General features: G+C 37.3%; 1 protein-coding gene across 1 annotated transcript in view; it reads left to right on the top strand.

Moving 5' to 3' along the window:
• SNX13 (sorting nexin 13) overlaps nt 1–24,130 on the top strand; it is a 66,412-nt gene that overhangs the window by 10,729 nt on the left and 31,553 nt on the right. The window contains exons 2-7 of the mRNA XM_086467773.1: nt 9,750–9,862; nt 15,295–15,397; nt 20,296–20,385; nt 20,769–20,890; nt 23,329–23,450; nt 23,600–23,701. Coding sequence (XP_086323899.1) covers nt 20,308–20,385; nt 20,769–20,890; nt 23,329–23,450; nt 23,600–23,701 — 424 coding nt within the window. The 5' untranslated portion in view covers nt 9,750–9,862; nt 15,295–15,397; nt 20,296–20,307. The remainder of the gene's footprint in view (nt 1–9,749; nt 9,863–15,294; nt 15,398–20,295; nt 20,386–20,768; nt 20,891–23,328; nt 23,451–23,599; nt 23,702–24,130) is intronic.

Here is a 24,130-nt window from a genome sequence, read left to right as displayed (position 1 = left end):
TGCACATCTTCTTCAGCTGCCAGTATAACTTGAGAAATCATTTATATTGGCTTTCTGTTGAGCTTTGGCTTTCTGGATTCCATAATACGGGTTGCAGCACTGCCTGTAGTCAGTGTGCCACTTCACGTTACAGCTGAGAAACTCAAGGTGGTTTTCCTTTCTGAGCCCTATGTTGTTGTCCGTAGCTTTTCTCCTTTTAAATAAAGAAAAAAAAAAAAAAAGACTTTTTCATGGGTGGAGAGGGATGGGGATCTTTTAACCACATGATTTCGTTTACCAAAATAATTCCACAAAGATATGTGACGTGGCTGACTGTAGTTAGAGACAACAGCCTTGATCACTAGGGACAAGGTGGAAATTAATTTTTAGTCTTCTTGAGCATGTCTGTTACTGGAGGACTCCTTCTGGCAATTATGGTAGATAATGTGAATTAGCTTCTTCTACTTGTATTCTTTCACATTTGTAACCTGACCTAATAAGGCAATTACAGTCTCTCTCTATATTTAGTCCAGTCTCAGATAAAAATATTCTAAAATTATGTTGCTAACTTTTGCTGGGTGAAGAGTGTTACTTATTTGGGAGCTTTTAGATTGTTGTACGTACTTTTAAAATAATAAAAAACTCCACATTAAAATACTATACTGCATGCAAGGGAGTTTCATCTTAAAGTTGGTGGAATAATAATGTTGTTCAGAGGACTCTGAAAATTATGCTGCAAGTAGAAAATAGCAGATACAGTGTTACCAGTGATTAAAGAACTAAACAAAAATCTCAGATGCCTAATTGTATAGCCTGAGGAAATGAGGTTACTAAAAGATTATTGGAAGTTAATGACTAAATTTTTCTACAGTAAACTTAAGTATTGGATTTTTTTTATACGTGTGTGTATATATACATATTTATGTGTATGTAAAATATATTAAAACACATATAGTAAGTTTAATTCTTAGTCAAAAAATCACACACATCCTGCAGATATGTCGTTGAAACATATGGTTTATCAGTCTTTTTAGAAGAAACTACTGTTTTTAAGGAGTTTGCTTGAGAATAATTATTTTGCTTATAGATACTTTTAAGCAAGTCATCAAGTGGTAGAAACATAAATTTTATCCTTTTTCAGTATAAAATTCGAAGATATTGTCTACTGTATCATGTAATGAGTTGTTTAGGAAAAAGCAAAAAAAAGCACAATTGCTGCTGCAGTGTACAGTTCGAAAATGTTCGTAATTTTATGGAATCTTATTTTATGCCTTCATGTCTTTGACAGTTCTGCATTTGCAAAAACAAAGCACTTGCACTTCATTCTGTTTTTATTGGGCCGTTACTATTTGAAGTTTCTGAAATTTCCTAAAGTAGATGCTATATCGTCGTGTCTTTCTTTTAAGCTAATTCTATCAATTTAGGATTGTGCAAACTACTTTGCACACAGCAGCTGCTGTGAAATTGTGTGGTATCTGCATAGAAGATAGAATGGATTTATTTTACGAAAAGTAATCATTGTTCATCAGACCTCTTATAAGTCATCTTTTTCGTCTTTCCTCTAAAGATCGTGGACAAGAATGACTTGCCTTTGAACAGAAGACTGTGTCCTAACCTATTTATATGTAAATAATCTTTATATCTATTTTCTTAGTAAATGTGAGCTGATACTAGGTAGTGGTAGAAATGGGGCAGAGATTTGAGTTCAAGGACTAGGCAGCTGCTTATTGCTTGGCAGAAAGGATGCTCAGTTGCAGTTACCACTACCATGGAACATGAGCGTAAAACTAAAGACATCCCTTTTCTACCCTCAAAAAGCATAGCTGTGAAGGTATGAAGAGTCCTTTTTAAAAACATGTCCCGTGTGACTGTTCCTGCAGTACCCCTGGGCTCTGCCCCCAAGTTTTTAATTAGGTGGAGCATAAAGAGATGGCCTACTCAATCTGACTGTTGTGGAGAGAGACGGATTTAATGTATTTCTGTCAAGGTAGATGTTGGGAATCTTAAGCAGCAGAAATTGTTCTAGAAGCAAAGTTGATGATTCTTTAAGTTTGTTTAGTGGCATCAGGTTTCTTCAGCAGTGAAAGAAAGAAAACCTTGGTGAAAGGAACTTCTGAACAACTCCTTGCTGCAGTTTAGCAAGAAAGTAAAAAGTTTTAAAATGCTGCTTGAGCTGTAATCAGAAATGAAGTATGCCATGACGGTTTCTTGACTGAAGAACATTGGACTTCACTATTTTTAGCCATTGAGGAGAACAGACTTTTTTTATTTGAGAGATTCTGGGGGCTTCTCCCCTTTGCCAGTGTTTTGCACTAGCAAAACTTGAGATAGGTGTAATCTGTTTATTCAGAGGCTGAACATAGGACAGTCTAGATTATCTCATTGGCTTGAATTCAAGCTCGAGTTACAGGGATTACTTTGCTTTCTCACTTTAGATCACCTTGGGTGATCCTGTCAAGCAGTAAGCCTGGCCCTGTTTCAGTCGCCTAAGGTGATCCAAAATGCTTTGAGCCTTTTTGTCTGTTTTCTGTCTGCGTGGCTAAACTGGCGTAGATACAAGTCAGTATGGATTGTTACAAAGCAAAAGGATCACTTTTAATGTATTTTCAAAAAAAGTGAGAGTATTCACTTCTATATTTAAGAAAGTAGCTTGAAGTTGGGCTCCTATTTCCCATTCTTCTCCGAGATGCTCAAGTGCTTCTTCTAAACTTGACCAAAACTTCATATCCTTTTAAACTAGAATATGATTCAGAGTGGGTTTTAATGCAGACTTGTTATGAGAAAGATTATGTGTGTGTCTGCAAGGTAATCTCTTGTTTTTCGTAGTAAGATAAATACTTATTCCACTTCAAAATAAGGTTGTGTGAAATGAGGCTTTCTGTCCCTTGCTGATAGTTCTGCTGTAAAATAAAACAGCTGTTACTGCTGGAAGTAAAGGTTAGAAAAATGAAGGTCAGTTTAAAATTAAAAAATCCACTTCCTAATCTCATGTTATGATCAGCAATGCTGGCAGGGCAGGTGTGAGAGGAAAAAAAATAATCTTGACTTTTGACTCCAGGCTGAATTTTACTTCTTCCCCCCCCCCCCCCAGCCCCTTGAAAAGAAAGCTTGGTGTTGAAAATATTTATCGTTTCTGGTAGAAGATTTATCAGTGTTAATCAGAAGACTGTTCTTTTTTTCATCAGTTTTATTACACGAACCAATTGTATCAAAATATGGAACATATTTTTTCTATTTTTATTTTAATAGTGATATTCTGACATAGCAAACAGGCAGGTTTTATTTTAATAATGGAATTTGTTGCTCTCTGGATAAATATCAAAATTGAGCTAATGTGCACAATAGCTATTAAACTTTTTAGTTACGTACTGTAATATTATGTACTTTAAGAAAATGTTAGCATCTATTTTCATTTAAAGGTTTGTACTTCTAAAAATGAGCTTCATGAATAGTCCAAACAGTGCAGTAATTGTGGTTTTAGAATATAGATGAAAAATTACTGCCTGTCCATAAGAGCTTTGGTAGAGCACCTTGTGTAGCTGTGGGGGATGGCAGGGGGCAATGACCCCTAAAGCTTTTCTGTCCCATGCAGTGTGAGGAGCAGCAGGAAAATCCAAACTAAATACAATTAGACGTGATTGCACTTGAATTAATCCTACTGTTAACCAATTAAGCCATTTGAGATCCAAAAATGTGCGCTGAGCGGAAGAGGAGGAGGTGAGGTAGAGAGGGGACAGATGGACTCTTGCTTAGCAAAGGAGGGGGGAGTTTCCAGCCTCTGTAACCAGGAGCGAGGCGGCGGGGGGAAGCAGGAAAACTGCATTTATCCAGAAGAAACTTTATTGGCCTAACTTCTTATCTCTGAACATTAATTTTGTAATTTTTTTATTTAAAAGATGATTAGCCTTTATTTATATACTTTAGTATTTTAAGCTTGCTTTGTGAAAAAATAAGTCTGAACTTTGAACAATAAAAGCAAAATATATAAAATTCCTTTTAAGAAAAAAAAAACATTCCATGAGTTTTCTCATGAATACTGCAGTAGGTTGTGAAGATTCACTACAATTATTTTTACATAGTCTGAAGTGGGAATGGAATTGAGAATTTTGGTTTGCCTTGCCTTTTTGGGCTAAGGAGGGAAAGGGCAAAATGTTGAGAAGGAAGAGGTTAAAAAGAGACCTTTAGTGATGTTAGGAAACAAGGATAGACAGAACTCTCTTCAAAACCCTGCTTGACATGTCCTTCACTCGATTGCTGTAACTTTGGCAGATAGGAGAATGGAACTACAAAGTTGTTAATGGTTTGTTTCACAATTGTTAAATATTTCTCCTAGTAGTGTAACATAACAATTTTGCCACAGATGAAATTGGCACGCCAGTTGATACTTTCCAATTTTACTTGTCATGCTAGTGAAGAGACAGTAATTTGAATCCTAAAATAGTGTTTTTAATCACTCGACAAATCACACTCACCTTAATTACAGAAAGGTTTATATGTGAACACGTTTCATTTACACTCAAAATGGAAGTCAAATTAAAAGGCAGATGTGTAGAATTAACAAAATTAAACTTGACACCTACTGTATGTGCAATCCTTGACAGTATTTTTAAGTGTGAGCCCAGAGGTGGCATTAAATACATATGGCAAAACATCCTATTAAAAAAAAAAAAACCACAAAACTACCCAAATGGCAAAGAACAGTTTGCTTATCAATGTGTAGTTAGGGGCAGGTCAGCTACTGCCATTTAAAAAATATTAATGGACAAATGTGATTGGATATACATGCTAAAAGAATTGTGAGCAAAGAAGTGTATTTTCGTTTTTAAACGGCATTGTGCTTTCTGTGTTCAAAGTATTCTGTTGCAACTGTTAAATTTGAAAACAGTCACCAAGGTCAGTCTGCAGATGTGGTGTGGCCTGTGGGATGCTGCGGCTGTAAGGCTTCGTGGTGTTCTGCAGAAGCATTCAGACTGACAATCGGGTGATTCCAGAGCCCAGCTTGTCTTTTTTCTTTCTCCTCCCGCCCCATCTCTAAACTTGGAACCTCAGTTATGAGCGTGTGGGGGAATTGTGAAGAGAGCCTGGAAGAGGAGCTCCTGGCTGGAGTGGGAGGAAGGTGGTGCCCAGAGCCTATGTCTGCAGTTTGGGGGCAAAGGGGAAGACGGGGAGAAAAGGGCTACCTGTTGGTGGGGCTTGTGGAGTAGCACTGGTTTTGCACTACGCTGGGAACACTTACATGTCTTCCTGCCAATTGCAAGCTACTTTTGACAGCAGTTTAACTCCAAAGGACAAACCTCTAGTTACCTTGATGAAACATTTTAGTGAAAGGTGTATCAAGGCTGAGGATTTTGCTTAAAGATGGGATAGAAGCAAAGCTGTGAAAGCTTGTCGGCTGGATTAAGTGAACAAGGAGGCTGTGGAAGCTACTTTAAAGTATACTAAGATGTAAGTTGTGTTTGTTACTGGAGTAAATCACTGCTGTTGTGGTTGGTATGTTAAATCCTTGCCATGCTCCCGTTGATTTGTCTGCAAAATAGTCTAGGTAGTTCGTAACTAGTAAATTATATTACGCATAACTGCACGCATGCTCAATTACAGTGGAAATTTTCTTCCCTTAAACTGTTGATTTAAGACTGTCTGTGGCCTTAGTACACTGTTCTCAGCAATGAATCTTGTGGGTTTACGTAAGCTCCTGGGTGAATGGTCATGTTAAGTTGCATAGTCAGTCTTACTTCAGCACTGCTAGCCGTAACACTGTGCAACTAGGACCATCAAAATGCTGCATTAATTAGGAAGGAAAAGCCAAAGAAAGGAAAAGCAGGTGTGTGTAAGAAGGCAAGTTCTTTATGTACTCCTTTTAGTAGTTGGCTGCATACTGGGGAAAAACATTCAGTGGGAACAACGGACAAAGCCTTGTTTAAAAAACCCCCAAACCAAAAAAAAACCCACAACCCCCCCCCCCCCAAAACCCAAACCAAAAAAAAAAACCCAAACAAACAAAAAAGCAGGTGTCACTGAGAGGTGCTAGTGTTGTTATCTGTAACAGCTGAATCAAGCTCATGTGGATTCACCTTAGTGTGCCTCCTCTCACCTGATCGGGTCTTCGGTGTGCTGTTTGGACTTGCAGGCAGCCCTTTACTGCAATTGCAGCTGATTCTGCTAAAGCAATTCCATACTGTGGGAAGAAGATTACTGCGTGTGACTGGGGTGCTACATTAGCCCTTTGCGTGTACGGCCTTGCTAATACACTGCAACGCTGCAGAAGTCGGGTTTTTTTTTCTTTTTTTTTGTAAGATCTTAGACCTGAAAGACAAGAAGTGATGGTGGGGCTAACACAGGGCATCTGTAGAGTTGGTAAGCAGAAGCGGCTAAAACTGATGAGATGGAGTGGTTGTTGCTCTGGAATAAAGATCCTTTATCTGCGAGCGCACGTGTGTGTGCAGGTGGTATATACCCACATGTGCCTACACCAGGATTAAGGCCTATATTCCTTAGCATTTAGTTAATTGTCTCTGGTGGTTACTTGAGATTCAGTAAGTAGTCCTGTGACAGTTCAGCTTGGAAGTTTGCCCTCCCGGCATAGGGCATGTCAGCTTCTTTTAAGGGGTCTGGGTAGCTGTGACTTCAATGCTGGTGTTACACCATCTCTTTGGAGGACTGGCCTGTTCTGTCAAGAGTGACAAGCATTCACCCTGCAGTTAGCTTTAGTAAGGCTAGGCAGAGCTTCAGTAAATCTGTGAGTCTTCTAAAAAATTGATAGAAATAAAACTTCTTTGGAAATAAGTAGTGGGGTTTGAATTTAAATATCTGAGCTAGTTCCATACTGTCCAGCTTCAGAGTCATGTTTGTGTAATGTTTGGACTTACTTTTCTTGTAGTAGTTGACTTTGATGTGTTAAAGGAACTTTAAACAGTTTTCATTTTTGTCTGAGAGTTACACTGCTGAAGTACCTTTAAGAAGTGTGAAGTTGGGGGAAATTTTATTTACAGTCGGCCTAAAGGGAACCATGCTGATGATTAGATCCCTTTGAATCTCTTGAAATCCGTAAGACTATAAACCACTCATCTAAAGTATACAAGAATTGGGCCAGTATCTGTTGCACATACTGCAGTGTACCAAGTTACGTGAGTTTTAAGAATCCTATTAAAATACCAAATGAGATTTGAATCTCTGTAGCCATATGCCAAACTGCAAAACTAGAGCATAGGACAAAAGGTCACTGTTTTATTTGTTAGAGTTATAGAACTTTCTTTGTTAATTATGCATTCATCCAACTCTGACTATGCATCCTGCTATCTAATTAAGTTTTGTTAAGTCTTTTAGAGTGCTCATCCAATATTTAGAACTTAAACTTTTTTGAATAATGCCATTAAGCATACTGATTTTTTTGACCAAAAAAAGACCACAATTAAATGTAATCATCTGTATGCATATCTTCCTGTTGCTTGTAGTTCTCTGCATAAGTTTTTAAATGTGTTTCTGAGGGCATGAGTATGAGGAATCTTCTTTGTGTATTGAAATGTAGATGTGTAATGAGAGCTCGTGTCTTTCTTAGTTAATTGTTGTGTTTGCCAGGATTTTTTTAGATTGGTGTCTCTCTCTCCTCCCCACCCTCCAAGCAGTTTATCTACTGCATTTGCTTATTATGAGTCAACAAACTTTTCTACTCAACTGTGGCCAAGATTTTTTTTTTTTACTTATTGTAGCACTGATCTCCAGCAGTTTAGCTGTGTGGATTGTACAGTTAATATCTAGTAAAGCACTTCTTCAGCTTAAAGAGAAGTGAATAACTTAACAATGCGGTGTTTTAATTGCAGCACTTTGAAGTAAACATATAAAGTATGTAGATGAGTAATTTTTTCTAGCCCTCAAACAGCAAGAAAAAAGCCTTATAGCTTCTTCATCTCTTGCTAAGAAACTTTTAACTAGGAAGAAAATAGAGTTTTGTCTCACTAGTTCATTAAACTTCTAATAAACTAGGAAGAATTAAATTATTCTGATGATTACAGTTTACATCTATGAAACACGCTCTCCTTAGGGCTATGATTTTGCTTTTGGGCAATCTAATGCCTTGCTCTCAGAAAAAACTGAAGCTGCTTTACGTAGGAACCTTATTTTATATTATTTTTCATTGTTTATAGGGTTTTTAGAACTTTTTTGTGAGGAAGTTGATTTTTCTGAATCCCATGCCCAAGATGGAGAGATGAAATCTAAACAGTCCCTTTAGAGAAATAAGAGCTGTAGGCAAGCTTCCCCTCTCCATATTAAAAGCTAAAAAAGGGCACTCTGTGAATATGGTGTTGGATCTCTGCTTGTTTTCTAAATGTCAAACTGCAAGACGAGTTTATTTAAATACTTCCTTAGTGTTATTTGTTGACATAGCAGTTGTCTGAGTTCCCATCAGGGTGTCATTTGATCACTGGTAGGAAAGGCGTAAATTAGACAACAAAAAAAGAAAAGTTGAGAACCGTAGAGCTGGAACAGTTTTGGTGGCCTATAAATACTTGTCATCATCGGTTTCACACTCTTGGGACTTGGCTGAAACATGCTTTCCATATTGAACTGGAGACGAGATGGAATTAAATTTATATAATCTTTGTTGACTGCATTGCAGCATTGTGAAGGTCCAAAACTATTGTAGCTTAGTTCAATCAGGTTTTCGTTACCTTGCTTTTTAATTACGCTGCGTATATGTGTGTGTATGTATATGTACATACACACATCTGTGGATAGATCAAGTGTGTATGCATGTGTATATGGATGCACTTCTACTGTAACCTGTATCGGCACAATAACCTGAATCTTGCTGCTTTTTTCGTACTCCTGATGAATCTGCCAGTGCAAGTGAAGTTTTGCCTGCTGCTATATGCAAGACACCAGCCCCCAAATCCCACCAGTCCTGCAGATGCTCTTGTGGGTGACTTTAGCTGCACCGGGGGCTTTCCAAGCAGCCCTTGTCTCCCTGCCACTGCTGAAGTGTCAGTCCTGCCTGCTAAGCCAGATCTCTTCTAGGAACGTGATAATAATGCCTGTGTGGAGAAAATGTTATTCTGTAATCTCTCTCTTTTTTTTTTTAATATATTAGATTTCCTGTTTTTAAAACAGAAATGTATTTAGATATTTCAAAGAATTGCTTGAATGCTCTTAATTTCTGTGGTAAAAATTGATTGAGGTTGCAATTGGTTTCTTAAGTTTCCCTTTCTTTTATTTAAACTGAAGAGTAAAGGTAAACTTGTACCAAATATTTGGTGCAATTGTTAACCCATTTGTAACTTGACTGGAGAAAGGGATGCTTTTTTTTGGTCTTGCAACTGCTTTGATCTAGGGAAGAAATAGTGTTTCTTGGTTGTGGAAAATGATGCATTCAGTTGTGGAAAACGAGGTTGTATTCATCTGTTCTGTTACAAAGCCTGCGCTTTTCTTGGAAGTAGTGGAGAATTTCGCAAGGGAATAAAAAGGATCTCAAACACAAGTGCACAAAGTGAGAATAGAGAAGAAAAAGAAATGACATTTTAAAGGGTGAGAGCTGAGTAATGATATTTGAAAGTAAAATGCTCTTAATGTTGGCTAAACTGCATTACTGGCTCACAATATAAATTTATAGCAATATGCTTTTAAAAAAAGATCATTTTTATTTCATCAAGCAAAACTTATTTCATATCTAGGTAAAATGTATCAAGCTTTGTTGAAACTACAAATATTGATTAAGAGACTTAAAGTTGTATGAATGTCCTATTAATTATTCCTTTTCCATGTGTTCTTGTTTACAGACCAGTCTTTCCATATGGGGATGGGGAAGTCTTGGCCTTGTGCTTTTTCTAGTAACTTTTGGACCCTTCGCTATATTTTACTTTGCATTTTATTTCCTCTGCTTTGTGGGTGGGTAAGTATACTACTACGTGTTTTGTGTAATTTACTTTGAAATTAAAATTTTAATGTGTGTGTTAGCAAATAGTTTGCTCTGAAAAATCTGAAGTGGCTTCTGTGTAATTTAATATTTCCACATTTGAGCAGATCTTTATGAGCAAAATTTTTTTCTTCAAATCTCAGTTTTAACAAAAGTAATTTTGTAGTAACCTATGCTACCCTTGCCCAGGCAAAAAAAGGAGATTTCTGATGGAAAAAAAAAAGAGTAACTATTTATAACAGGTGTTAGAGGACAAATAGGCACGTAAACCCAATGTTAACTTCAGTTCATACTCTATTACAGTATTGGTTCTTTTCCCGGGTACTTACTAGGGAATTATGCCCCCTTATCACAATTTCATTTTCCTACCTGAGATACTTCATTCACGAGGGAAGTGAGTGGATGTTTTCCTGGGTGCGTGGAAATCATGCTGCATCTTGAACAAGTAGATCAGTTCAACAGCTGTAGACACTTCATACTTTATTTATATAGGCAGGAGGGGAGCAAAGAGGTGATGTTGAATAGTTTGTAGCACCATTATGACATCTTATATTATAATTATTCCATATAATAATGGTCTTGTAACCATTAAAACTTTTGAGTGCTGTCTAAAGGTATTAGTGGGATATTCCCCTTTCATAAGACTAATCTGCAGGACAGTAACATTTCTAGGCTGTCCATGACCTGCATGACTTCTAGTGGGGTGTTTTGGGCTATCTTTAATTTTTTTTCCTTCCTTTGAAACACTCTTTTAACTTTCTTATTGGATACAGTACAGAATGGATGTGTATTTCTGTATGTCTCATCAAAAAATGTAATGGAATTTAGTGGCTAGAGTTAGAACTGCCTCACTTGGGTTTTAGCTGTATTAAACTTGGAATGCCATCTCTGAGAAATCAGAACAGTCAGTCTACTAAAGTGAGGATTTAGTTTAAGTGAAACTAACTTTTGAGTAAATGCTTTTGTTAAGTCTTGATACATGTATGGTTGACATATTTTGCTGGCTGTTTGCCCAGGGCAAAAGGCAAAGAGTTCGTCCAAAGGGCAAGAGTTTGTCCATTTACTGTTTTGTATTACTACTTCCTTGCTATTTTCAGTATGAAAAATGAAGTGGGATGTAATAATTTCTTAAAAGCTTATCCTTCCTTCTCACTCAGTTTGAGTTCCTTGGCTTTTCAAAGCCAAAGTCAAAGCAGTCTCATGGAGTACGTCTGAAGTCAGCTGCAGTTTCCCACTGTGACACTGCCTTTAGTGCTAGAGCTCGCTCATCTTCAAGTCTGCCCTGGTGTCTCTTTGCTGTGACTCTTCTGCTGCTTTGGTTCATTTTTGTAGCTAGTCAGTGCCCATTGATCGTAGAATCATAGAGCAGCTTTGGTTGGAAGAGACCTCCAAGATCATCAAGCCCAACCTTTGCCCTAGCTCTATCAACACCACTAAACATCATCTTAAAGATAAACTCATTTTGTGGTACTCTGTCAAAGTAGAATGTGATCCATCTCCCTGTTACGTGTTTATGTAGAGAGATACGACGTCTCGGCACTTCCAGTAGAACGTCGTTACTTCATTACTTCCACACACACATCATCTTGGCTAAGGCTGTGGCCTGGCCCGTTTTTACACAGTTAATCTTTTTCAATGTGACACACCTACTTCAGGTTTTAACATTCAGCATACAGAACCGTGAGTGCTAACTAGGTCAAGTAGGTTTATATCTAAATTATTCTTGCCTGCTTTTTCTTTTTTAATTAATTCCTGTGAAGTTATGCAAAATACTTGGTCATGTTTCTCAGAAATCAATGTTATGAAGTAACTTTTTCACTTATGATTAGCAATTATATATCATAACATGATTTATATAAATTTAGAAAATAAAAATCTAATTTTGGTTCACGGTTATAGTAGTGTCTCTAATATTTACCATACCCTTTTCTGGAGCAAAATAACGATTTTGGACAAGGATTATTATGGTAGAATTTTATGCTGAATCTTGGAGTTCTTATCCAACTTGTCATGCAGTTTTGTAACTTGTTATACTTGCTCAAGAACACTGGCCTTCAAAGGCTTCTGACTTCCATTAGCTGGGAGTCCATTTCTGTCCCATTTTGCAGTTTAAACAAAAGAAAACGTTGAATTGTAGCTGGTTGTGTTCTTAGCATTGACCTAGGCATTTAAATTACACGCCAGCGAATTGTGAAGGAAAACAGTGGTGATGCCATAGCTGAACCAACATCATCGATCTGTTTATAGTGTTTCACTTCTGTTACATGCTATCTAATTATTGCTTTTTGATTTACTTCTAACTGTGAGGATAAAAGTTCTAAATGAAAAGTTACCCTTGTTCCATTTTGTCTCGTTTCAAGACTGATTTATAAAATGTTACCTGGTTTGGGTTTTAGTACATCCCTCATCAGGATCTAGTGAGTTATCGCTTAGGGAACAGAGATTTTTCCACCAAAAGCGGGAGGCCAAGGATAGATACTGTTTCTTTAACCTGTGTAGCCAAGACTATTACAAGGTGTTATCTTCATGAAATGTTTTTAGCCTCTGCTTCAAGTATTGGTGCAAGCTCTTGACCTGAGTACTGGGCCTCTCTTTTACCTTCTGCCTTTTCTTGTAGTATGAATGGTTCTTACCTTACTCTTTCTCCTTCCCCCTTTTAACCCGAATGAAGTAAAATAAAAACATTGCGAGTTGCGGCTGTGAGAATTGAAATTTCTTGGACCATCAATTGCTTTGCCACTTACAGGAGTTTCCTCTCTCCTCAAAAAAACGTGATTATTGGTACTTAATCACATCCATAGGTATGTGACTGGCTGCCTACATTGATGATTCTAACTGCTGACCAAATCGGGAACGGTTCTGAAGCTGCTTTTTGGCTTTCACAAAGCATTCAGCTGAGGCTGCTGCTTTCCAGACTTGAAGGGAAAATGATAAATCTGTAGTTAGTCTTCATTTTCCTGTCTTTCACCTTTGTTATGTTGTTAATCTGTCCCTGTGAAAAGCTGGCCTTTCAATATCTTTGGAAAAACTTAACAACAAAAATTTAAGTAAAATACCATCTCTTCCTTTTTCTGCTCTGTTCATTTAGAGAAGACTAAAATGATTTTTCATTTACTGTATTGAATATCCTCCTGATCAATTAGCTGACTAGAAACTTCTAGTATAAATGCTTACCTAATAGACACGCTGTGTGGCCAGGCTGTGTATCCTTCTCTAATGCACACAACATTTTAAATTAGGGAGTAAAATATATTAATTTCTGCTATAGAGGCAGAAGCTCCTAGCATTTCTATCTTAAAAATGCATATACTTAAAGGTGTCTAAGATGAGCGTATATTTGAACTATATTGGTATCATATTAGTATTTTTGAATGAGTCATTAAATTCAAGAGAGTCATGGCACTTGAGAGAAAACAGATGTATAATCTATAGCTAATTATTTCCAAAGCTTCAGTCCCTTTGAATAAGAGAAGCACCTCTCCCCTCCTTGCCTTCCCTCCCCTCCTCCCCAAGTTACTGATACACGTTTAAAGCTAAAACTGCTTTTAGGCTGAAAAAATGTTTTGGGTATAATGTTTTTTCTAGAAGATAGAGATTTCTAATAGAAAAGTGGTAGATAATAAAAAGAAAACCTAAACTTTTCAATAATTAAAAAAAGCAACAAAACACACACCCCTACAAACCAAAACATTAGTTAACTTTTAAGTATAGTAAAACTAATATTGGGATTTTTCTAAGTAGGTTTTTTTCCTTGAACTGAATTATGGTGCTGCTGGCATCATTGGTGTTGTGGTTATGGGGAGCAGAAGAGGGATCAGACCTGCTTCTTTGTTCTTGTGTGTAGAAAGTACGTGTGGCTGGCAGGTAGAGATGGCTGTAAGGAATCAGAATATCAAATGAAAGTTTCTTTTGTAATCTCAAATTACTGATAATATTGTGTAGCTTTTTTGTGTGTGTGTATGTCCTGAGTTGTTCAGGTATGAGCAACCACCTCCCTGCTTCTGAATTACTCTGGAGTACTTAGAGATGGTTCCCACTTTGGGAATTAAAACCTTCAGATGGCATGTTTTACCTTGGTTAGGAATTTTATTCTAGTCATGTAAGTAAGAGTATCGTGTATCAACGGCAATCTATATTAAAAGAATGCAGTATTTCAGCACATTCCAAGCCTGGAATAACTGAGTTGTTGTGGTCACAAATGATGGTCAGCTGGTCTTTAAATTGTATGCTTTGAAATTCCTGTAAAAAAGCTACGCATGTTTAGCCATCCCAAGGCTAGTCTGGGCAGCGCTGACTTCATATTCTCTCTTTTTTTTTTTTTAATGCTTGACTTTTCAACAGCTACATACTTTGATTATGCTATAATTGGCACAACTGTTAAGTTTTCATCTATTTCTTAGTAAAACCAGCCTTATCTTTATGGGGTTTTGTGCCCTAGTGTCATAAGCTGTAAATACATTATTGCTGTTGCAGCAGTGTTGAACTTTCTGTAATGGTTGCTTTTTCCCTTAGGCCTTCATTATATCATAAAGAAAACAATAATAAAATTAACTGCTGTCCTGCTTAACTATAAGTCATAATTTAAATGTCATTGTAGAACTGTGAGAGAAGAAGATAATGAATTTCTGGTCTAACATTCTTTCAAAATAAGTGGAGTTCATTTATTTAGATTCTATATGCTGGATTAATTAAAACCAAAACAATAACAGAAAAAGCTGAAAAAAGCCAACACCCCAGAAACCTCACAACCCCCAAAAAGCCCAGCACCTTGTGTTTGACTTGAATTATCCTCTAGACTTTTTCCTTGACTCTGTTCTTAGGCAACCTGGCAGGACTATTTCTTTTTTTCTTTGCAGCTTAAAATAAGTTCTGAGTAGAAAATTTTTCTCACTTCTTCTGTAAACATATGCAATCGGTAATTGCTTAGTAGACTTACTACATCGGTTTCTTCCTGGTCTGTGTTTTTTTGGCTTATGCCACAATGCAGTGGCCTAAATGTGCCTCCAAGGAGTTTATTTCTTCATAGTCTTGAAGCGAAAGAATCTTTGTATAAATACAACCAGAGCAGCTTATGTGTGTGCCCCTCTTTCCATGTACTAATGTTGGTAAGCATCGGTAGCAGGCCATCACTCGTTCTTCTCATGCAGCAGGCTGTGCAGTATAGGCTGTGCTATATAGATCTGCTATGTGAGGAGAATATATCAAGACTGATAATACAAGAGTGGGAAACTTCATACTTAGCGTTGTGTCCGTTACTTTGAGCAGCACGCTACACTGTGGAAGAGCATTGTATTAGGAGAGTGAACAGTGAGAATTGTCAAGTATTGTCATTTTGAAACTTGCTATGAAATATTTTCTAGATGGGGAAAAGATGACTGTTCTTGCTGATCTTTCTTTCTTCATTTTAGGGGTTTTGTGGTTACTCTTTTATTTGGAAAAAGCAACTCAGAAAAATACCTTGAGCAGTGTGAACATTCATTTCTTCCTTGTACATCAGTTGGGATCCCTAAGGTAAGGAGAATTTACTGGTCTTAACTTCTAGATCAGATTTTTATAACTTTGAAAATTAGAATGACACTAACCATCAGTTTTAATCTAGGAGCTGTACCCATTTCCCAAGGTAAAAGAGCCTGCTTTTGTGTTTAGAGTCAGCTGCAGTGTGCAAATGAAATGCAAGAGTTTTCCTTTTTGAAATACAGGCGCTTTAAGCATTTCTGGAAAGTTTCTTTCAAGTATTGTTTCTGGCTTCATTATGGGGAATGAGTAAGATGTAACTGGCTCGTATCTGTGAGGGAATTGCTAAACAGTTCCTTCCTAGGCTACTTGTGTGTGTTGGGTTTTTTTGGTGAGCATGGTAGCTCCTTCTAGCTTTTTCTTGCAAGATCGTCATGGCTGTTTGGGATTATTCCATCACTGGATCTGTAGTCTTTCCAGTTGTGATTCTTTTGATTGTTTGTGGTTGAAAAGTTGCTTGCCTAACTAAGAAGATTAAACTGTAATAAAGTCTAGATTTACAGTACTTCAGGGTTGTAGAAGTTGTTAACTTTGGCTGTCTTTAAGACCAAGCATAAATCCTGGAAATGCATAGATAAACGTGGAGCAGCAGTGGGATCTGCTTTTCAGCTCTTGTCCTTTCTTTTGAATTTTTAACAGACACATCATTTTGGTTGGTGGACCTAAATGCAGGGTTCCTAATTGGATAAATCTATATCTGTTTAGAACAGAATAAATTCCTAATAGCCAAGAGGTAGAATTCTAGGAATTCCTGGTTTATGAACCAATACCTCTTGCTCGGCAGCTCAGAAGTTTAGATACATCTTGGCCTAACCCGTTTGTGTAGAGAAAACACTTTAACCCAAAGATTGTTAGTTATGTTACATTTAATCTCACAACTGTTTTGACTGAAACGGCCTGCCCTGTCTTAGCTGTCGGGTCACTACGCTTCACGTTGTCTATGAAAGGGGGTGTGTGTTCAACTTCCCTATCAGTGGCACAAACAAGTTTATTTTGTGATTCAGCAATATGTTTTTTAATTGTGGAACTTCTTTTGTGACTGGGTCATAGCTCGGTTGGTAAGTGGCCTTTTCGCTGAAGTCTTTGAATCTGTTGCGATTAAATCTGGTACTTTACTTTGTTTAGAATATAGGTATGTCACTGGTCCAAATGAAAAATAAATGTTTAAGGCTGAAAAAGGGCAAGTCAGCCATCAACTAATGATTCTGTTCTGTTAATGAAACCTCATTTTAGGGGACTGAGGTTCTTGGTGCTGTATAGCCTTTGGTGCTTATTATATGGGTTGTAGAGTGTTGCTTGTGTCTCATTTTGTGACCAGATTTGCAAGAAGTTTTTCTGTCTTTTAAATTGCCCCTGCATCACTGAAACTTTTTTACATTACTACTACTTTTTTGGGCTCAGTACATATGTATGCTCTGCTTGCTTTATAAAAGAACAAAAGGTTGTGGGGTTTTTTTGTATAACCTTTGCAAATTCCGTAGTTTGAATTGGGTGTGGATTCTGATTTGGCTATGGGTTATTGACACATTGCTTTTCTCAACTGACCTGTCTTGACTAATCTCTGGATTTAAGTTTTGTAGTACCAAGGTATTTATTTTTAGCTGGCTTACCCAATGATAGTTTAGCTGAGCTTTTTAGAAGCAGTGCAAGAAGAGATGACCCCTAACCAAAACCAAATGTGTGGTTTGCTTGGGGTTCCTGTTTGCCATTTCTGTATTAAATTCCTGCTGACTTATTTTTATTGAAAAGTGGTATTTTTAACTTGAAATTGTTTTCATGTTTAAAACCATTGTGGCCCTAAGTGGTCTTGAACAATGAATATTCTTTCAAGTGGCTGGTGTATAGGCTATACTTCTTCCATGAACCAAGTACAAACTGAATCCACCTAAATATGAAATTATTTTGTGATACTGTATTCTGAGAAGTGATCTGATGATACAGTTTCTTTATAAGAAGCTATTTTCCCCAGAGGCAGTCAAGAGTTTTTATCAATTGTTTTGAGGGGGTTTTGTTATTTGTTGGGTCTTTTTTTTTTTTTAATGCCAAGATGAGTGTTCAAATGCTTGATTTTAAAGAAATCGGTTGTAATTCAGAGCACCAAAATTGTGGATGGAAGTAGTGGATAGAATGTACCAGAGTCTTAAGTTACCACACAGGATTTGGTGCTGATAGGTTTCCTTGGTTGCCACTTACACTTATTAGTGAATATATAATGAATGCCTCACTTTAAGAAAAAAACAATCATGTAAGTCTAATGAAAGATTAGATAAGTTTCTGCTATTTTTTTTTGTTTGCATACACACAGGGAGGTTTAAAAATTAGAATTAAACTTGCTTCTCTTTTTGCAAGTCCGTTTTATATAACTTTTATGTCAGGAATGTACTTGATGATGCCATTGTGTCCTGGCTCTGTAAGATACATAATTGTCTGCAGGTTTATATTAAAATAATGTTGAATGATAGGCAAGTTTAGAGCCTTCTGAACTGTTAACTGGAATGCTGTTTTCAATAAAAAAAATATAGATTCAGTCCAACTCGAACTGGAATGCTCAGTTGTTATCATAGTTGATGTCTCCTGTGCTTCATCCAAAAGACGAGGAGTTCCTGTAGGCTAGGTATGATGTTGCCAAGTTGCTGTAAGGTAACAGTGATAACTTACAAGTACTAGTTGCGCATTTGATCCCTGACAAGTCTCTGAATCTCTGGTTTGAATCAGTAGATCACGTGCTGTGTTATGGATTTGATACAGACATGCAAATCCCCCGTGCCTTGAGCACTCCTGAAAGCCTGTGACCGCCACTATGCGGTTTGGGAAATAGGGGCACTGTCCAAACGAGGCATTTGTCACATTTGACAGTTTGCTAGGATAGTTTCAAGGAAGGACTTCAAAAATACCTGTTAGTGCAGTGAAGCAAAAGCCTGAAGTCTGCTTAGTCCCTGCAGTTACGTGCTTGTGCAGCCTGGGTTTCTTTATGCTTTGTGGAGTGCGTGTCCCACGTTCCTCCTAAGCACCTACTACCGGCTTCAAATGAAGTAAGCGGGTGTCAAATTTAACAACAAGTGACACTCATTTTTCCTAACTAACATTTTAATACTGGTAGAGTATGTCATACATATAATACTGTGTGTGAAGGGACAGTCAAATAGGGCAGTTTTCTTCATGTGAGTTGGGTCCTTCTTTTATCTTCTAAGTCAGTGTCTGGGAGGCCAGGCTTAAAACCGGCGATACTTTCCAAGTGAGACTGACAGTCAGCTGTTATAGCTGCGATGAAATAGAGATAATCTAAATTTTAGAAGTCTTCAGACATACCAAAAGCAAATGAGATTATTCTGCATGTACATAAACATTTCACTGAATAAAGAAGAATATGAAAGAATGCTCTAACCTCATAGTTGGCTCTGCTTTGAGCAGGAGGTTGGACAAGATGAATTCCTGAAGTCCAGACTGAAACCTGAATCCTAAGAGCCTATGAACAATTAGATTTTTTTACCCCTTGTATTCTCTGTGTGCCCCTCTCTTTCTTCTGGCTGCTTTTTCTTCCATGTTCTCCAAATGTCATTTGTGCAGTCCTCAAACCTCAAAACTCTGTTTTAACAATTTTGCTTGGCAATTTGAACTATGCCGTGTTTAGTACAAATATTTAATCATTCCATTCTGAATTTTTGATACTGTCAAAGACAAAAATATTTCGCAAATTTGTTGGTATATAGCTGGAGTATTGTTTGAATGTGAGTCAACTTTTATTCATATTAAAGTAACATTGACAAGTTCCCTTGTCTTGAAACTTAAATATACAGAATTTTGCCACGAAATACTTTTGTGTTGTGATACAGGGTTGGTTAAATAGGAGGAGGAGTGTTTTCCAGCCTCAGGTATTTCACTACCATTCACTGTTAGCTGGTTTGAATGAGAGATACTTGAGGAGAGCCACATAGAACAGAAACACTGGACGAATGGTTTATAATTTTGTCGTTTATGGTTTTTGGTAATTCTTCTGTGTTTCCGGTACAATCATAACTTTCTCTCTAGATCAAAGAATAAAATAACTTGATTTTTTTTTTTAACAATAGGGTAGGTTGTTGGATTGTTATTTCTGTGAAAATAAAGGGATTTATTGCAGATTTCATCTAAAGTTTGTAGTAAGACACTGTATTAGCCCACTCAGAGAAGCTTTGATAAAGGGTGTTCTTTTTCAGTATGTCGCTTGTCAAAAATCAGCTCTGAAGTCATTCTTGGAGTTAACCGCTCTGAGTTGCGAGTCCTATAAAATAATTTTTTACCCCCTCATCAATTATTTTTAAAAGACTCATCTGTCAAGTAGCAATGGTACAATAGAGTAATTTCTCTTCTGGCCTATGGAATGAACTGAAGGGAAAAAAACAACTCAACTGAACAATTCCCTGCCTGAGGTTGCACGGGAAGTTCATAGTCAACTATGGAACTGGGTTCTTACTATCTTGTGCTGCTGACGTGCGCCCCCCCGCCAGTAGCTGAGTTTTATTTCCTTCTGATGTAGCATTTTAGCAAACTTGCTCCTTTACAGTAAGCAGGAAGAAGGTTTTCAAGTTAGTTCCTCACCATTATTTACTGTATAGTGAAAAACACAGGTACTGATGTTGCCCAGAGAGGTGGCAGATGCCCCATTTCTGGAAACACTCAAGGTCAGGTTGGACAGGGCTCTGAGCAACCTGATCCAGCTAAAGATGTCCTGGCTTGCTGCAGGGGGGTTGGACTAGATGGCCTTCGATGGTCCCTTCCAACCCAAACCATTCTACGATGCTGTTTCTTACCTACTCTGTACATTATAATAATAGGGAAAATGTTGTATAAAGTCATTACTGGAAGTATACGTGTATCATAAACCTGCAAAGTTACATTTCCTAATCTCTTTCAAGTGCATAGAAGAAATGAAACGGGAAGCCAGACCTATTAAGATTGACAGAAGACTGACGGGTGCAAATATAATTGATGAGCCTTTGCAACAAGTAAGTTCTAACCACAACTATTTAACATATTTTTATTTTTGCAAGTATCGACTATACAATATATAAGTAGTTGACAGACAAATAGAAGTTGAGAAATTTCATCATACTTGAGAGTGGTAAGTGGAAGAACGTTGAGGATGTGCCAGGATATCGGGCAATATTTGAGTCTATTTTCTGTCAGCATAGTGGTGACGAATGCATGCAACCTGATATGAAAAAGAGGTTTCAGTGTGTGAGTTGTATTGTTTCACTCACAATTTCATAATGGTTCACTATGTTAACGTTTTAAGATGACTGCTGTTGCATTCAGGCACAAAAAGTTATTGTGTATTTTGTGTCTTTTGTTCATTAGTTCATCTTCATTTTGTCCTTTCTGATTTCAGGTAATCCAGTTTTCCCTGAGAGACTATGTGCAGTATTGGTATTACACACTAAGTGATGATGAATCGTTTCTTCTGGAAGTCAGGCAGGCTCTTCAGTATGCACTTGTTCAGTTTTCTGCCAGGTAGGATTATTTGTATTTACATCAATACATTGGCTAAGTGAGTGGACAAATACCTCTGTGGGTTGTATGGTAGATAAATGAACAAGTTTATCTGTTGTAGTTCAGTGCATTTTACAGAAAGAGCATGTAAAATTTTAAGATCATAATCTAAAAACTTCAGTCTTTTGCTGATCCCATAAGGAGTGAATAGAGATGATGTTTGTAGTCATGGTCTTTTGCAAAATGGCCTTTTCAAAATCTAGATTAATGGCTAAAATTAATAGATAGAGGGTTTTTTTTCTGCAACTTAAGCATTGAGTTGCATGAGTCATCACCTTTTTATATACAGGTCTGTTTCATATAAACAGCAGGGCTATTCCCAAGGTAAGTCAATCTGAAAGCCTTTGATTTGAACATCTGTATCAGCTCAGATAACTTTTAAAAGTGGTATTGCTCTTCAATATGCAAGAACTATGAGTATTCTTAAAGGAATGGTAATCTGGGGAATGAAATTGTCACATATATAAATCATTTTTTTTAGATAGGGTTGGTTCAGAACAAACGGATAGTTTGTTAATTGTTCCAGGTTTTTACTGCTGTTGCTTAATCAAGTAGCAGGAAGTCAAGGAATGTGTCCCGGAAATTATTTATCTTCTTTAGTATGGCTGATTTCTCAGCCCGGGTACCACATACCTTTATATCCATGTACTTCTGCGTTAAGTAATGATATCAGGTTTTCATCCCACTGGGGACTGCTGTCTGTTTCCTCTTCAGAAGAGGTTGTGGGTCACCTAAATATAATAAACTTCTTGGCAATTTTGAGGTGGTGTTATCCTCTCCCTCTATTGACTTGAAAATGTAGGCCAGTGTGCTTTTCTGGCAAGAAAGGTGGAAGATGGAGAGCTAGGTTTAATGTTAGGACAAATTCATTATAATAAAACCTTTCTTACTGTGACGTAAGGGAAATCCTAGGGAACAGTGTTGGAGATAATGAGCAACAGGCTAACTATACTGTACGTTACAGCAAGCAATCCCGTGCTTACCTGAGATGGATCTGGCTACCCAGCTTCAGTGGTTTTGTCTGTTTGGCGAAGTCACTTCTTTGAACAGTATCAGGCACTGGGTTTGTGTAAAAGCAGGTCAAGTTAGAGCAAATTTATTTTTTTTTTCTTCAGTACTACACCTCAAAAATAGCCACCACTCCTGTGGAGTTGTTCTTCTGTACACATCAAATTGGTTTCACAGGGCTGCACCAGTTGCTGTTATTAAGAGAAAATGATCTGGTGTGTTGAATAATGACTGTAGTTGGATATAGCTGTAGCAGTCTTAGATCAGTACCATCGTCTCTAATTTCAGATACCCTGTGAGCTTCTGGAGAGAATGAATACAGCCGGCTGGTTGGTTGGGTTTTTTTTGACTCGAGAGCTGCACATTTGGGAGGCTGATGTGAGGCTGCCACCTAGTGCTTTTGTACGAGTGGTGCGGACGGTGCATCTGGATTATTGACAGCTTTGCTTGACTGCCCTTTGAGGCAGCTCTGCTTCTTGTTTCCACATGTAGATTTTGCAGTAGGCTGCCCTCTCTTCCAGACTTCCTTATCCCTTTCTCTCTCTTTGAGGGAGGAATGAGGTGAGGGAACAAACACAGGAGAGGAGGTGTTATAGAGGGATTGTAGATATCTGAGAGAACTCAGGTAGTGAAATTTTACTCTGAAATGCAGAGTAAAAGCCTTTACTAACATAATGTTGAATAAACATTCGTTTTGTTGAGTTCATTCATTCAACATTCATTAATGTTGAATAAACATCAACTTCGCTAAACCTATAATGCACAAGTGCCTTCTCAGTTTGGCTGGTAAGGCATGGACATCATAAGAATCCGTCTGCATCTTTTTTATACCACTAAGGAAATAGTTTTATGCAAATCTAAGAGTAGTTTCTGACACTAACCTGTGTGCGTTGTTGGAGATACACTCTAATTACCTCTCATATAAGCTGTGGAATCAATTGTTGATAATATTAGGTTGCCTATAATTTCAAGTGAACCGTGTGTTTTTTCACTCAGGCGTATACTGCAAATTCAGCAGAAAATTAATTTGTTGAGGTACCTTCCCAAATGATAGAAACCATGGCTGAGAGACCTGGGGAGTATTTTATTTCTAGGTTGTAGACTGTTTATATCAGGATATTTCACAATGTCATGAATCAGAATACTATTCCAAATACTAATGTTGACTTTAAAGTAATTGAAGCATAAATATTAATATGGTGCAAGAGTGGTGTTTTGCAGTATTTGATTTGTTTTCAGGGGATAGGCAGTTAGGAGACTGATTTATTTCTTTGCTTTTCTGTGTGTACTATCAGTTTGGTTCTTGGCAGGGAGGAAGAAGTAGAAATTTATTATTGTTCTTTGTGTTAAGGATAAAATAATCCGTTGTCATGGATGTCCTTTTCTGATAGGTCAAAGGAGACAGACTGGCAGCCTTATTTCACTACACGACTTGTCGATGACTTTGGCACTCATCTTCGAGTTTTTAGAAAAGCTCAGCAAAGAATAGCAGAGAAAGGTGATCAGATGAAAGGTAACTACTTAAATGTTTTTTGGTTTGTGTCCGAGTAAGCAGGTATCTTACATGTGGGAAATAGTTAGCTTTATTTTGTAATTCAAGTTTATTCTCCAGTTGCTAATCTTTATAAAAATGTATGTTTCTCTTTATTTTCTTTTGTGTAGACCAAGCTGAGGAACTTGTAGATACATTTTTTGAGGTTGAAGTTGAAATGGAAAAAGAAGTCTGTCGTGATCTAGTCTGCACTTCTCCCAAAGATGAAGAAGGTTTCTCAATATTATTTTCTGAAGTTATTTTAGTATAGCAGGCTAAATTAAAATCCTAACAGTTATGTTCACAATACGAAATATACTGAAATCTTAGCATGTGACTTTCAAAGAGTGATTATCTCCTATACATGTGTATTTCCTCTAAGTTGTACATATTAATGCTATAATTACAATAAAGTGTGTGCATCTGTAGTTATTACACTTTTCAGTGGAAGAATTTTGAGAGAAATATGTTTTCTGGGAGGCAGGGGTGGCTTTGCAGATTCTTACTGCTTTTTGTTAAATCTGCCTGCCTTATCACTATTCTTCAGTAAAAAAATCAGTTAATCTTTTTCGACAAAGTGTGGAGGAGGGGCGAGGGGGGGGGGATAAACCCTGTATATGTTAATTAAGGAAAATCCATTGAAGTTAGCCAAATTCCAAGAA

This window comes from Leptosomus discolor, chromosome 7 (assembly GCF_034619465.1).
Source record: "Leptosomus discolor isolate bLepDis1 chromosome 7, bLepDis1.hap2, whole genome shotgun sequence".
Classification (NCBI taxonomy): domain Eukaryota; kingdom Metazoa; phylum Chordata; class Aves; order Leptosomiformes; family Leptosomidae; genus Leptosomus; species Leptosomus discolor.
Note: the sequence above shows the minus strand (reverse complement) of the source record. Positions and strands in the feature narration are given on the sequence as shown.